At 43.1% G+C, this 15,185-nt stretch overlaps 1 protein-coding gene across 1 annotated transcript in view; it reads left to right on the top strand.

The window, feature by feature from the left end:
- CCDC71L (coiled-coil domain containing 71 like) overlaps positions 1–7,603 on the top strand; it is an 8,362-nt gene extending 759 nt beyond the window's left edge. The window contains 1 exon segment of the mRNA XM_057364525.1: positions 1–7,603. This exon segment is cut by the window's left edge and continues 162 nt beyond it. Within this exon segment, the coding sequence (XP_057220508.1) occupies positions 1–291 (291 nt within the window). The 3' untranslated portion in view covers positions 292–7,603.
- Positions 7,604–15,185: the final 7,582 nt, after the last annotated feature.

Below are 15,185 nucleotides of genomic sequence, written 5' to 3'. Positions count from 1 at the left end.
CAGGAGGAGGAGGAGGCGGCGGAGGCGCCGGAGCCGCCGGGCGAGCAGGCGGACAGCGAGCAGRGCAGCCCGGCGGCGGCAGCCGCCTGGGAGCCGTTCGGCGGCAAGACGCTGGAGGAGATCTGGAAGGCGGCCACCCCCCGCCTCACCACGTTCCCCACCATCCGTGTGCGGGGCAGCATGTGGAGCCAGCGGAGCTTGGCGGCGGTGCGGCGGCGGGCGCAGCGGATCCTCGGCGTGGACCTGTCCCCCGTGGTGCGGGTGCGCCGCTTCCCCGTGGCGCCGTCCTGAGTCCGCGGGGACTCCGCTCCCCCCGCCTCACCTTGGCCGCGGTGCGGACAAAGGGACCGGTATCAGTCACCTGTTTACATTGCTTTTGTCTGGATCGTGTTCTGCTGCTGCACTTTATGGCCCGCTCGGGCGGCGCCGGACCCCYCGCCACACGGGGGGCGTCCTGCCGGGCCCCGGCCTCGCCCTGGGCTGGGGCCGCCTGGCAGGTATCACGCGTTGGGACCAAGTTCCACTTCCACTTTTTTCTCTCCCATTGGGCTACCTCACTGGTCCAGAAGTCCACCCAAGAAGTTATTTTCCAAAGGAACTTACTTTCATGCTTGTATAATAAAGCACCATCTGATTCTTGCTATTTTTTTTTCCTTTCCCCCCCTTCCTCTTTTCCGATGGATTATGTATGCTTTGTGGTGTTGCACTAGTATGTGCTCAGGGTATTTTGAATCCCAAGCATTCCCAAGTTTCAGTTTACTCTGATAAAGGATGCGTAAAGAATGGAGGTTCAGGACTTGTGGCTCTTCTTGATGGTGCAAAAACTTTTTAAATTTTAATTTCATGAGCTTAGTGATATATAAAGACGTATCGCGCAGTATAATTGTTACACTTTTGTATCTAAAGTCATTTTTAAAGTTTTCTAGTTGAACTAAGTATTTGTTTCTATGGCGCACCTAAAGATAGAATCATCCTGATATTTTATAACCCTGTTTACTTTAGGGAAGCTCGTTTGGTCAACCTAAGTGAACTTAATAAAAGTCAAAGAAGAAAAAGTGTTTCAGTTCAATGAAACTGCACAGGGTTGGGTTCCTGGTAAAGTACACCATCACCGAGGCGCTCTATGTCACTGAGCTCTGGCTTTGTGAAGAATGTAACTGCTCATCAAAGCAATGTATAGGTGTCTGGAGCTAAGCTATGAGCCAGTGCTGCTGCTGACAGCCAGAAGTCAGTAGCTTGCATGACACAAATATCACACGGAAGTGCCTCTCTCTGCAAAAAGAGCAAGACTTGATATCTGGTCACTTGACAGCACTCRTTCTCCTGTGGTTGTGCGATGGTTAATGATGGATAATTGTGTTTAATATAATTACTTGCACGTAATTATTTTTATAAACCTATCATGGGTTTCACAGTAGACTGATGAAAAATTTATGATGTAGCTTGATTATTTTGACTGAAAAATAACGTGTAGACATTCTATGCAATAGGCAGTTTCTATTTAAACTGATTTATTAAGGGCTTTTATCAGCTCTTACTCCTTGCCATTGGTGTGTGAGGAACAAAGGTGTGTGTGAGGGAGAAGGTGATCATTCTCTTTTTACATAGCTGGGTAATACACAGCTTACATTCCAGCTATCCTGGCAGGTGGGACTAACCAGTTTTCATGGAGGAACAAACCTCATAACTTGCTTRTAGAAGCATTCAGTGACTTAAGATTTCTGATGTCTCTTGACTCCTTGTTGCCTGCYATCAACAGAGGCAGTAAGACATCTTGACAATGTAGAGGCTGCTTAGAAAAACTTGCTAATGTTATACCTAAAGCAATCAGCTTCTTCTAAAAACATATATATTTTGTAGATTTTTTCTTACTTAGTGAAGCTGCAAACTTCTTATTCTTCCAAACTAATGCTTAATCTATTCTACATCCATTTGGCTTTTGAAATTGTTTACATAACATTAGACCGTCTGCTGATGGCTGCAGTAGTGCCACGTCGCATTTCAGAAGTGAATTAAATGGAAGTTCAAGGGCGCRTATTGTTGTGCTGTTCCTCTGGCTATAATACCTGCTTGAATGTAAAAGCAAAATTGGGTTGATTTAAAAACCAGTAAGGCAAGCTGCAGTGTGACCAGATGCTGAGGCTCCAGGTATTTCAATTTTGAAATTCTGGTTCAGAAACACAAGAGTATCATTACTAGTTCCTAAAGTGTATAGGTGATTTCAGTACTCTTATTGCTAGGTTGAGGGGGTTTTTAGTGTTATTTTCAACTGTGTAGAAAGCCAATAAAATTAAGTATTTGGCTTGTACAGATTCTTAACTCTAAATAGGTGCAGGATGGGCTAGGTCAGGTTTTAAGGGTGAGAGTTAAGGCTGCCAGAGGTATGATATGGGAGACAMTGTATTAAATTTGTGCTGCCTTCTTTGGAGGCATATCCTGAAATGTTCAATGTAAGAACAAAATATGATGAAGTAACTTACAAATCTGTTGAATGATTCTTGCTGTGGGGACTCTATGAGTAAGATTTGCTTATTTTTTTCTTGGTTTCACTTTGACTTCTTGGTTTAGAAGTGGGAGCTTTATTGCGGTTATAGTGTGTTTTGCTGATACTCTGTTCGCAAGTTGGCTTGAAGTTTCGCTGGAGTTTGAACTCTTACAACAGCTGCATTTACAGATTCTTAACTGACCTATTTCAGTTTCTGAAATCAGTTAAGAGTGGGAAATCTTTAGTCAGGTTTTCTGGCAATTTAATGCGCTGAATTAGCTCGGCAAAGRATCTGAGTACAGGATGGGGTGTGAAAACCAACAGGTCACAGGGAAACTAAACCAGCTTATTTCATGATCACATTCATGGCAGTTTGTGGCAATCCAGGACAGGATTATCTGTGGTCCTGCTTCCCCCCATAATTTTCCTTCTCAAAGGTTCTATTTCCACCTAATTCTCTGTGTTCATCTGAGGAAACTAAGCAATCAGGAAACTCTTCAATTTGTTCAAACTTTTGGCTGTAGACTTGGAGCTGAGGGAGGTTGGAAAGGTRTTTGGGAGGTGTGCAGTATTGTCACAATGTTGAATTAGATTGTTTTGAACATGAAAGCAGTAGGTTTATTTTATGAAAAGGGCTAATAATCTTTTTGTATTCTACTTACATGTATGATGTTGGAGATAGTGAAATGGATTAGACTTACCTCTGGTCTGATTCTGTGTGGGCTGTTTCTGTGTCCACACTGAACAGAATGAGACGTGTGATTTGCTTGATTTAACTCCGTGGTTTCAACATCCTGTCACATGGGGCTGCTTCTGAGACTGACAAAATGCAGGCCCAGAATAAATCCAGTGTACAATGCCCAGTCTACTTCAGTCAGCACAGATGGTGTCATATTAAACAGGAATTTTGTGATGGCCTCTGTTGCTGGAATTCTCTTGTAGTAGCTGGTTCCCTCCCTCATGAACTCGCTTTACTGTTGAGGATGACTTTGTGTACTGGAAGTTGGGCTATTTYCTTTACCAGATCTGAATTTTCAACCAAACACTCAAAGGTTATTGAACATGCCGCAGTGTCAAAAACAGCTGGACAATGGCCACAGCTGTCAGGGTTGGAGTTGAGGTGACCATTGGTCTTGCATGTTGCCTGGTGTGGGATTTACGTTCAAGAGGCAGTGCCTGCCTCTGAGTCATTGCACAAATACATTGTTTGGGACTAAGCTAATAAAAGGAGAATGCAGTGCCTTGCAAGAGTTCTAGACTCTGTTGTTACATAAAAGTTTTCACATCAAAAGGATCAAAATGTACAACTGGTCCCTGAAAYCCTCTGTTGCTGGTCTTTAAACAACAAAGTCTTTATATGTCCAAACCTCATGCAGAGCATTGTTGTATTTGCAGAAGGCAATTGTGATACTTGGATTTTGCATTGAAGGGTTAGGGAATGTTGTGTGTCTGTATTTCCTTGCCTATCAAAAACAAAAGGCAGAGTGAATCTGGTTTGAAGATTCCAGCATTGATCCCAAATAATTTTTCTCTTACTGTTTCTTCAGCAAGGCAGAGTTGCAGGCTCCTCATGCTATTTAAAGTAGTTGACTTATGGTAATACATGATGGCTCAATGCTGCACTTCAAKCCCAAGGTTTGCCTGCCTGTGAAGCCAGTAATACTGAAAGCACCTCTATTTCCYTTTAGCCCAATGGACCAACACAACAATTTTGATTTGTATGTATGAGTCAAAACCAGTGATTTGGGGTTGAACAGAGGGTTTTGTTTGATTTGAAATACTCAGGTTTTGCTTGTATCTCTAAACACAGGAAATCTGGAAGCAGAGGACTATATTGACAAGAGAGCATGGAAATACCTCATGGAAATGAGGCAATTCATTTCAAGAARGAAGGTAGATCAGAAATCCTATAATTCAAAGACCCCAATTTCAGTGCCCCCTCTGCCATGCTTATAAGGGTGAACTTTGAAGTTCTGTGTTATGAGGACCAGGTTATAAGASTTTGAGCCATTTAACTCTGTACCATAAATACTTCCTAAGCTAGAAAAGATTCCTGGATATCACAGTTTTTAAGGAACTCCTTGCTTCTTCATCTGCTATTTATTTTAAGTGAGCGTACCTGCCCTRAACGAAAAGACTGAGGCAGGTCCACCCCACAGTATTCTGTGGTGGGTTTCTGCTCAAGCARTGACTCCTAATGCTGGTGTGCTCCTGATGATTTATTCCCAAACTCTAATGAGGCATCCAGTATGTATGGTGGTAGGACCAGGTGGAAGAATTTTGGAGCACATCCCTAATCAAGGCAAAAACATTTTTCCATACTGTAAAAGTAATTCTCAGTGTTAGTACTTAAATTTCTTCTTAGAATTAACAAAAAATTCTTGCCACCAATTTTTCTGTAAAGAGACCTGAAAATAGTTTCCAGGGTTGATTGCAAGAATAGAGTCTTGTTTATCCATTTATTAACTATGAAACTCCTCATGARACTGCTAAGTTGTACTCAACATTATAGGACACGGAAAAAGTCAGCCTTTGTTCATGCAGTTCATTTTTATTCAAACAGGTGTGCAGCCAAACAGAAAAGGCTGTGGTTCCCTGTACTCTCTACTGGGCTTTAAAAAAGCTTTCATTTTGGTTCTCTTTCAGCCTCCWTATTTGAGATTGTAGAAGATTAATATTGATAGTGTTGAAGTTAAAAGATGATAGTGTCAAAGGAAAGCCCAAATCCCTTGAACTCTTCTCATTGTTTTGGGTTTCTCCCCCTAATACTGATTCAAGAATGCAGAACCCCTCCACCTGTCCCTGTTCCTGTCCTCTCTTCCTAGTCTGATTTTGAGGAAAGACACAGAATTGATCACTCTAGAACAGATGGGAGGTGAAATTCTTCCTCTGAAAGATGGGTGGGGTTTTGTTTTTTGGGTGGTTTTTTGTTTGGTTGTTTGGGTTTTTTGTTTTGGTTTTGTGTGTGTGACTTGTGTAGCCAGTGTAGCTGGCTGCTGCTTTCCACCTGCTCAGAGAGTCTTCACTTTGCCTTTATGTGCCATCAGCCATCTCCAATTACCTGTTCCTTCACTTTTGCAACTGAGCAGCCTRTTCATCAGCTTATGTTTGCCCATGCCAAATCACCTTGCTATAGGATCATCTCTGGAGATGGAGAGGACATGGTGATATGTACACAAAGTAAGTGTTATCCTAACTTCACATTTTGGCAGCAGTGGTTGTTATTTAAAATATCAGATGCCATTTCCAAATGGATATTTCCTGGAGGAGAGGTAAGAAACCAAATTGAAAGAGCCCAATGTGACAGTTTGTTGTTTGAGTCTGTTCAGTCTGTTGTTTGAATCAAGAAGCCTTCTCAAAGTATTTTTGAAARAGAAGTAAAGTTTCTTTCTGCCTCCCCATGAATTCCTAAAAATTCTAAAATGAAGATCCTATGYTATTATGAGGGCTTTTTTCCTTTCCAGTTGAGCTGTTGAAATAACAACCATCCACTTTATACATACCAGAACTGTTAATTTATAACTGAAGTTGTCTCATGTCTCTGTAAGGTAACCAGTGAAAACAGAGCATGTATTTCTGCATTAACTGTRCCATGTCAGATTGTGTAGGAAGCTAACATTTCACCCCCTCTAAGRGTATGTGTCTACTCAGCTAAAGGGAATTATTGCCACAGTTTGGGACCAGCARTTCAAGTTTTCTTGAAATAGAGCAGAAAGAAGGGGTTAGGGCATGGTACCTTATACTATGCTTATCCTTCATTCTTCCCAAGCTCCWGTGTAAGGTTCCAAATAGCAATGATTTCCTAACTATACGAATATAATTATGTATAGCAAAGACTAAATTTTACCGATTCKATGTATAATTATGACAGCTTGTAATTAATAATAGAGTATGTATGTACTCATGCACACATGCGCTCAGACCCCAAAGCAGTTCTCCTAAAGAGGCTTCTGTTGTAGTTTTTATTTGTCCAATGCCATTGGAATATATATTCTAAAAATGTCCCWCATATATTCTAAAAATGCCCCACATTTCCATGCTGTGCAGGGTCAACAAAACGGTCCCAAGGCCACAGAAATCCCTTCTGGAATTTTCCTTGTGTACTTGCTAATGGTTACTTTGTTCAGAAACCCTTTTCCAGTAAGAAACCCCTTTCTGTAGGCTTCTGCTTCATGTTAAATCCATTAATATTAAAACGTTTTTGTATAATCTCCACTTAGCATTTGCAGTCTTGGGAGGTTGTGAGGGGAATTCAGCTCTTCCAGAAGAATGGGTATCTGGTTTTTCTTTTACAGTGATAGTTTGATAGAGGAAGCAACCTGAGACAGAAGATCCTAAACCCAATCTTTTGTCTTAGGAAAAAGACTGAAATGCAGTTCCTGCTGCATGTTGAGTGGCTTTCAGCAGGAAGGGTCACACAGCTCAGACACAAAATGCCTTCCAGTTAATACTTTTCCCAGGAAGAAACACAGAGCACCTTATCCTGTCAGTGTATAGCAATAGTGCAGTTCTGATTCTGAGTGGGCTTTAATGTGGTTGTAAATGTCAGGTGTCATTTTTCATAGAAATTCTCAGTACTCTGTAGCTTAGGTTATATTAAGGAATAGTCAGGTCTTCTTTTCATCCCTAGATCTTTCAAGAAACTCAAAGTTTAAGTCTTTTAAGAGCAGCCCACACTATTTTTCTTCCCAAAGATGTATCAATTGCTCAGGAAGTTGTGCCTGTGGAACACAAAATGACTCWGGTTGGAAGGGACTTGCAGAGGTTAACCTGGTCAAACACCATCCTCCATCAGCAAGCACAGATAGATAAAAGATGTTTTAAAAAGTGGTCCTTTAAAGACATTTTAACTACTCACAAAAAGTGAAGAATTAGGGAGAAAATTAATCAGAAACAAGATTAGGGGCAGATTTTCCTGTATTGAAATGTATCCCAGGGTCCTGAGGAAACTGGCTGATGTCATTGCTAAGCCACTCCGTCATATTTGAAAAGTCCTCGCAGTCAGGCCAAATCCTTGGAGACTGGCAAAAAGAAAACATCACTCCTATTTCTAAAAAACAKAGAAAGGAAGACCCAGGGAAGTGCAGACTGGTGAGCCTTACTTCAGTGCCTGGGAAGAACCTGGAGCTGATTCTCTTGGAACCAATATTAAGGCATATRCAAGACAAGGAGATGATCTGAGAGATCACTAAGGGCAGATCGTGCCTGACCAATCTGGTGGCCTCTATGATGGAATGACTGCAGTGGTCAAGGGAAGACCACCAATGCCATCTGTCTAGAATTCTGTAATGCTCTCGATGCAGTCCCACATGACATTCTTATCTCTGAACTGGAGACATGTGAATTTGAAGGGTGGACTGTTTGCTGAATAAGGAATTGGCGAGATTGATGTAGCCAGAGAGCTGTGATCAGTGGCCCTGTGTCTGGGTGAAAGTTGGTGCTGAGTGATGTTGCTCAGGACTCTGTCTTGGGACTGGTGATATTTTGGTATCTTTATCAGTGACACCAACTGTAAGATAAAATTTGGAAATTTGAAGATGACTCAAAGCTGAGGATGCAGTTGACACAACAGAAGGATGGGATGGCATTCAGGGGGACATGACAAACTTGAGATGTGGGCCCAAAAGAACTCCTCAAGTTCAGCAAGTCCAAGTTCAAGGTGTTGCACCTGGGCTAGGGCCTGGTAGAACTCATTGGGAGCAGCCCTGAGGAGAGGAATTTGTAGATTCTCTGGGCTGAAAAGGTGGACATGAACCAACAGTGTGTGCTCCCAGCCCAGAATGACAGCTGTGTCCTGGGCTGCGTCAAAAGCAGTGTGGCCAGCCAGGCAAAGGAGGTGATTCTCCCTCTCTACTCTGCTCTGGTGCAAACCCCTCTCTGTCCACCTCTGGGGTCCTCAGCACAGGAAAGGCACAGACCTGTTGGAGTGCAGAGGAGGCCGTAAAGATGATTGGAGGGCTGAAGCACCTCTCCTACAAAGTCAGGCTGAGAGAATTGGAGTTATTCAGCCTGGAGAAGAAGGACTTCAGGAAGATCTTATTATACCTTCCAGGACCAAATGGGGATTTATAAAAGAAGAGGGAAAGGAGCAAGACAAATAGGAATGGCTTTAAATTAAAAGAGGAGAGAATTAGAATAGATGTTAAGGTGAATTTTTTACTGTGAGGGTGGTGAGACACTGGCACASACTGCCCAGAGAAGCTGGGGATGCCCATCCCTGGAAGTGTTCAAGGACAGGTTGGATGGGGTTTWGAGCAACCTGGTCTAGTGGAAAGTGTCCTTCATAATGGCAGGGGAATTGGAACTGCATGACCTTTAAGGCCCCTTCTAATCCAAGGAATTATTTAACTTTATGAAATCCACAATGRAAAAAAAGGTGGTAATCATTGATATTGTAAAATCTGTACATTGTGACCTTAGTGTCATTTGGAGCTTTTTGTCCTCTCATATTGGATGGTTAAATTTATACTGCTGAACRGAAACATCCCAATACTTATTATTGGAAAAATGGAAAGAGGTAGAGGAGAAAGTGGAGAAAATTTTGTTCAATTTTTATTTTTTAAATTGTTCCATCTAATTTACTACTGCCTTTGTTTTATGATCAAGTCTTTCACTGCAGCTCCATGTAATTTGACAGAATTCCTGAGTGCAGTGAGTTGTGCTACAGAGAGTATACCCTAGGTGCTCTTAAAACACATTAAGTATTTGAATACCRACTAGATATATCAAATGTGCTCATTTATTAGCAATAAATAATGATCTTTTATGTAGTGAATATACATAAATTACTTCCATCTGCACATAAATTTCACCTCATTGTCCAGTATCTAATGGAAATTGTTTTATCTACCTTTCTATCAAACCAGGTGTCTTAATAATCCCCTGGTGTTTGTRTCCTTCTGATTTGGCTTAAGACTTTCATGTCTCATGTCCAGCTTCCTCTTCCATATTTCCACAGTATGTAAAAATCCCTTTCCTATTAAAAAAAATCATAATTGTAGGGATCATGGACTACTTGGAACAATTTGAATGAAACAAAATCTCATGGATTATGGAGAGCTGCCTGAAATGATTGAAATGATTGAAAAGTAAATTTGTCTTAATGAAAAATGTCCTATTTAAAGGAAAAACAAAACAGCCAGTTGTTTTTGCATGATTTATTTTGCTGACATTTTTATAAAAAATCTTTTATTTTTGCGAACAGTGTTTGTTTCATTAAACTAAATGTTTGGAAACTTCCATTCTTGAGAAAAGTAGAAAAGATAATRGAGATGAAGCTGCCTAGACCTTTTTGTTCATTATTTGAGTAACTCGGTGTCTTTAAATGCAGAACAATATATCTATTTTCTCCATGGTTTTCTTGCTAGTAGTGTCTAGTGCAGGGCTGTGTAAATACGTGCCTAAAGGAATCCTGAAACATGTGAGATGATCAGCTGGGCACTGCCTGGGTAGGAGGATTCTTGGGAGGGTATAGAATTGCTAATACACATGAGRGGATATTAGAATTGCTGTGCCCTCCCTGCTGATGCATTCCCCCTCTCCCAAGGAACTCTTTGCCTGCGAGAAGGTGGCCTGAAACCCGGTCTGAAAGGCTATTGACCTCCTGCATTGTATAAGATTTTTTTTTGGGTATGGAATGTAAAATACCRCCACATCAGAATTGCAGTTCCTGCCTCACTGAGATGCTACAGAATATCTGGAGTGCCAGACAAGGAAGTAATATTTCATGTCAGCAGTGTTGCTAATTAATGTGTAAATCATTTTGCTCACTTTTCCCCATCACAAGAYTGGCTTACAGAAAATCAAAAGATTRAAAATTATGTATATAYACCTGTGACKTTTACAAGTCACAAAATGTCATGTTTTTCAAGATTTTCTTTGCCTTCAGGAAGAGCAGAATCTCATTTTAGTTTTGAATGATCAGTAAGTTTTCTCAGTCTAGGAATGGGGACAGTAAGAAAAACAATGAATACCATGATCCTGGCAATAAAATCCCAGAGTTGGCAGTCGTGGGTCAGAGAAGACAAGGCTTGGGAGGGAGCCAGAGCCTGCCTGTGAACAGGAGCAGCGGGCTGGAGACAGCTGTCTGGAATCTGTCTGGGCAGCAGGCACCCCAGGAGATGAGAGAGTCATGCAGGGAAGCAGCTTTTTGCTGCTATTGGGAGCTGAACATTGGAGTTTGTTTCCATTTAAAGGAGGTTCCTGTTAGAACTGCAACTGGCAAACCCTGCCCATGAAGATCAAAGTTAGACAGCTTCCCAGAATAGAATTACATGAGCAGAAGGGAGTTGCTGCACGTATAAAAACATCTATATTAGAGGTTTTGTTGACAGGGTTGTAAGGTTTGAGAAGGGGTGTGTGGTTTGGGTTTTTTTTTTACATGATGATGAGCAAGGCTGTAGGAAAGGGAGAGGACACAGGTACATGTGTAGGGGACACAGGAACAATTGCCTTTCTTGCCTTTCTCTAGGCACAGTTTTGAACAACTGAAATGAGGTCAGATCAGGATTCCCCAGGTTAGAACCTGTGGGGARGTTCAGGTGACCTTTGGTAGCAAASAAGTCTTCTATTACTCCCARAAAAGSTGGGAGTGCTTATGAAAATTCATTGTAAAGTGTGTGGGTTTGTGAAGCCCAGAGCACATCCCATTTCTGGCTCTAGGCTTCTTGTGCCCAGAAATCCCATCACACACCAGCGATTATTTTAGGGCTTGTGGGRACAAGAATTTGAGGACATGTGAAAGAGTTTCAACCACATTATCCATCCATTTTCTTTTCAYCTTGGTACATGCAGTTTAGACATAAATCATCTGAGCTGTGCTTAAGAAGACCCAAGTTTCAGGACRTCTCCTCTGGACCACTTTAATTCAATCCAGCTGATGTCAGTTTGTCTAGACTAGGCAAAGGAAAATTTGGAAGCATGTGAAAGCGTAATGCAAGTATTTAAGCTTTCCCCACTCCAGGCAGGTCTGGAGTTCAACATTGACAAAGCAGTATGGGTGGCAGATGGCGCTGGGCTTGAGCACAAATTCAGACCCAGAACCTGTAGGCATAGCCAGAGAAAGGGCTGGCTGATCTTGGAGATCAGCACAGCGTCTGAGGGTGTCACAGGTTTGACGGTTTGTTGCACCTTCTTACTCGCTGCTGCCTGCTCCTTGTGCCACTGCAAGAGCTGGGCCCAGAAGGCAGTGACTGCTKTTCATGGAGTGAGCTACTTCAGCGTGTGGTTATTAACACTGCAGCATTCCAAATGTGCCTCCTGCTGTACAAGGAACCTGCTGCATTTTCAGATTTCCTTGCAACTGCCTGCCCRTTCCTTGTGACTCTTTTGCTCCTTCTTGTCCCCTACCTCACCTTCTTTCTTTGAAACCCTGACTTCTCTTGCTTTCCCCAGCCTTTGCTGCTCTTCTCTATTATTTTCYCTTTCCTCTCTTCTTTTCTGAGGACATCAGCATCCCAGAAGACCAGTGGGTTTGCAACTGAGAAACTGCTACAACTCATTAAACTGTKCTTCAGGAGGGCTGTCAGTGTACCCAGAAGCAACATAACCCAGTAATATTACCAGGAGAGTGCCAGCTGCTGGATGGTACCTCATTAAACTGGGAAGATTATGGCCTTCCTCCTGAAGATCCCGACAAATTCATGGGGCTGGCATGACTGAAACAGCTCAAATCAGTCTTTGTTGGGAGCAAACCATTCAGCCTGTCCAGCACCTGAACAGTTTTGAGGGGCACTTTTCTTCTGGTACTCCTTTCAATCACTGGCCCTCAGTGAAGAGCCGCACAAGGACACATCAAGGGACATGTCTTTGGTCCTCTTCCTCAACCCAGCTGGAATCAGAGGAACAATATCAATGGACCATCTTCCAGTCCCAGGTGTGTGCTGGTGACCAGCTCTGCTGCTGTACTTCTGTGCAGCCACACCACCATTCCTTCACCATCCACCCCCTGCTGTTTCAGCCTCCTCTCCCTTCCTTCCTTCCTTTACATTTCCCCTTCCTGGTGAGATGGCGCTCACAATGGGGGAGGAGGTGATGAATACAAATTGTCTCACAGGGTAACTAAAGGCRGGGACTTTCCTTTTGTCTTTCTAAATCCCACAGATCTGATGCTAGGGCTGTGGCTGTGTCCCAGACAGAATATATATCCCCATAAAACTGTGCTCAACAGCTCTCACTACTATTGAAACCACCAGCATGTTAAAACACCTTGTTACTATTGGCAACCATTTTCTGCTAGTGTAATTTTTGTGCTTTCGAAGAAYGGGAAGGGATAAAATAACAATTCTTGTTTGCTTAGGAAGCCCCATTGTCCTTTACATTCCTGCACAGGTCAGTCTCTCCTTTGCTGCTTTTGCAGACCACAATCATGGCCAGTGAATTGTCCACTTGTCAGCCACTGGTGCAGAAGGTTTTCAAGACACCTGCCATAATTCAGTCTTTCCCCATGTGCTCCCCCTTTAAGCACAGCGGTGCTCACAGCTGGTCCAAGTGTGCAATGTGAGCCCCATCACTCCTGCCTTCTGTTTAGTGGCCTCTCAGCCACTCTCATTTTCCCCCAGCAGAATTATTTTGTCTAGCTCCAAGATAAAAATAGCTCACTGTTTTCTAGGGACAGATTCTAGAGAGATGTTCTCAAGGGAAAAGCACTGAGYAGCAGAACAAATAACCAAAGGAGTACATTTCCGTGATAAACCAAATACCTTTGAATATTGAGGATACAACTACCAGAAATAAAAAGCAACACTTTTTGCTTTTCTAGTCAATCCTTTTTGCTTGGTTGTTTTTCTGCCTCTGGCAGAATAGGCCAAGTATTTCCTCAGGACTCTGGGCTTACACTCATAAAGCACTAGGTGTAGGACATCTTGTAAGAAAGATTTGACCCATTTATAGTTCACAGACCAGAAAGACCAAAACCCACCATCTAATGTGATGTAAGAGCAGCTGGAAAGCTGTGTTATGAAGAGATTATAGGCTCATGTGTAGCTTCCCACAGACTTTTTAATTCTTGCTTCCCATAATATCTCCTACAAGAAAACTGGAGCCCTATTGCTTAGGTATASTTTCTAATAATTCAGAAGATTTAAAGATAGCTGTTGGAGTACCCTGAGTTTCTGAGCACTGCTGGAGAGCCTTAACCAAAGCAGGACTTAAAAGATTGCAGTGATGTGATTCCCATTTCAGTCTATGAAGTTAGCTGCTGGGAGCTATGGGTATATTCAATTTAGTGGTCAAACGTTTTCACTCATACATAAATGTTTTGTTCACTTGATATTAATTTTTGCCCGTCTCAGTCTTGTGCAGAAGGTGTGAAGCATTGCTACAAATATGCTGTGAGGACTCAGAGGCAGCCTGAWGAGGTGCTCAGAGATTTGCCCAGCTCTTTCTCCATTGCCATGTGCCTCTGCTGCCTGCCCCTATCCAGAAGTGTGCTGGGTGCAGAATATGTGAAGGGTTTTACCCTCTGAACTCAACCAAAGGTGCTCCAACCCCAGTCTTGACAAGCATGAGGCCCCTCACGATATGGATGCACAGCTATATAGGATTAAAAGCTTWCTACCAGAGCAGGCTTACATGTTTTGCATCCTCACTGACCTTACTTCCAGGGCYAGCTGAAGTCATGGCATCAAGTTTCAAGTTTGGAAGCAAAATTATTGAGTAAATGCAACTCTAAATCCCAAATCCTTAACAACCAGGGACATTTTTAGTGCTTTTGTGTTTCTCTCTTGGAATCCTTTCTTCTTAGCTGGAGGCTCCAGTTCAACCATTGCTCTGCCTGYCTTGTGCAGAGCAAACCCTCAGAATTTGCTTTAAAGTTGGACTATCGGATTGTCACTCAGCAGCCCTTGTCTGCTCCCCAMAGCCTTTTGTGATGGTGGCCACTCCAAAGCCCCTCCTGGTTTAAATTGCCAATTCCAGTCCCCTTTGGCTTCACCTTAAATCTATTCCTATGCTTATTACCTAAAACCAACATGTTTATACTGGGGTGATAAAGCATCCCTGGAAAAACAGCTTTTCATCCTATCCCAGACTTTTTTCCAGGCTGTTACTTGGTCTGGGATTTTAGAAACAGCTGTTGGGACATATATTTTCCTCTAGTCTGCTCCCCATCTGGACAGTGGTGGTTGGATGCATAATACAATACAGAGACCATGTCCCACATCCTATTCCTTTCCTCCTAAAATCCTGTTGTGTTGGTTTTGCTTGGCCCAGTTTTTGGAAGTGGGKGGGCCAAAAAGRTGGTGCMTGTGAGAAGCTTCTGGAGGCTTCCACCATGTCCWGCAGAGCCAATTGCTGYTGGCTCTGAGGATGATGGACATGCCACTGACCAAACCTGGGCCAACTGGAGATGGTGGTTACGCCTCGGTGAAAACATATTTAAGAAGAAATCGAAACAAGGGAGCACACAGTAGTTTTGCCAGAGGAGGACGCTGAGAAATATGTGAAGGATGCAGACACCAAGGTCAGTGCAGGAGGGGGAAGAGCTGCTCCAGGCACCGGAGCTGGGATTCCTTTGCAGGCTATGGTGACGACCATGGTGGAGCAGGCTGTCCCCCTGCAGCCCATGGTGACCACGCTGGAGCAGGCTGTCCCCCTGCAGCCCATGGTGACCGTGGTGGAGCAGGCTGTCCCCCTGCAGCCCACGGTGACCATGGTGGAGCAGGCTGTCCCCCTGCAGCCCACGGTGACCATGGTGGAGCAG

This window comes from Malurus melanocephalus, unplaced genomic scaffold, assembly GCF_030028575.1.
Source record: "Malurus melanocephalus ecotype Western Australia unplaced genomic scaffold, MMel_1.1 scaffold_39, whole genome shotgun sequence".
Classification (NCBI taxonomy): Eukaryota; Metazoa; Chordata; class Aves; order Passeriformes; family Maluridae; genus Malurus; species Malurus melanocephalus.
Note: the sequence above shows the minus strand (reverse complement) of the source record. Positions and strands in the feature narration are given on the sequence as shown.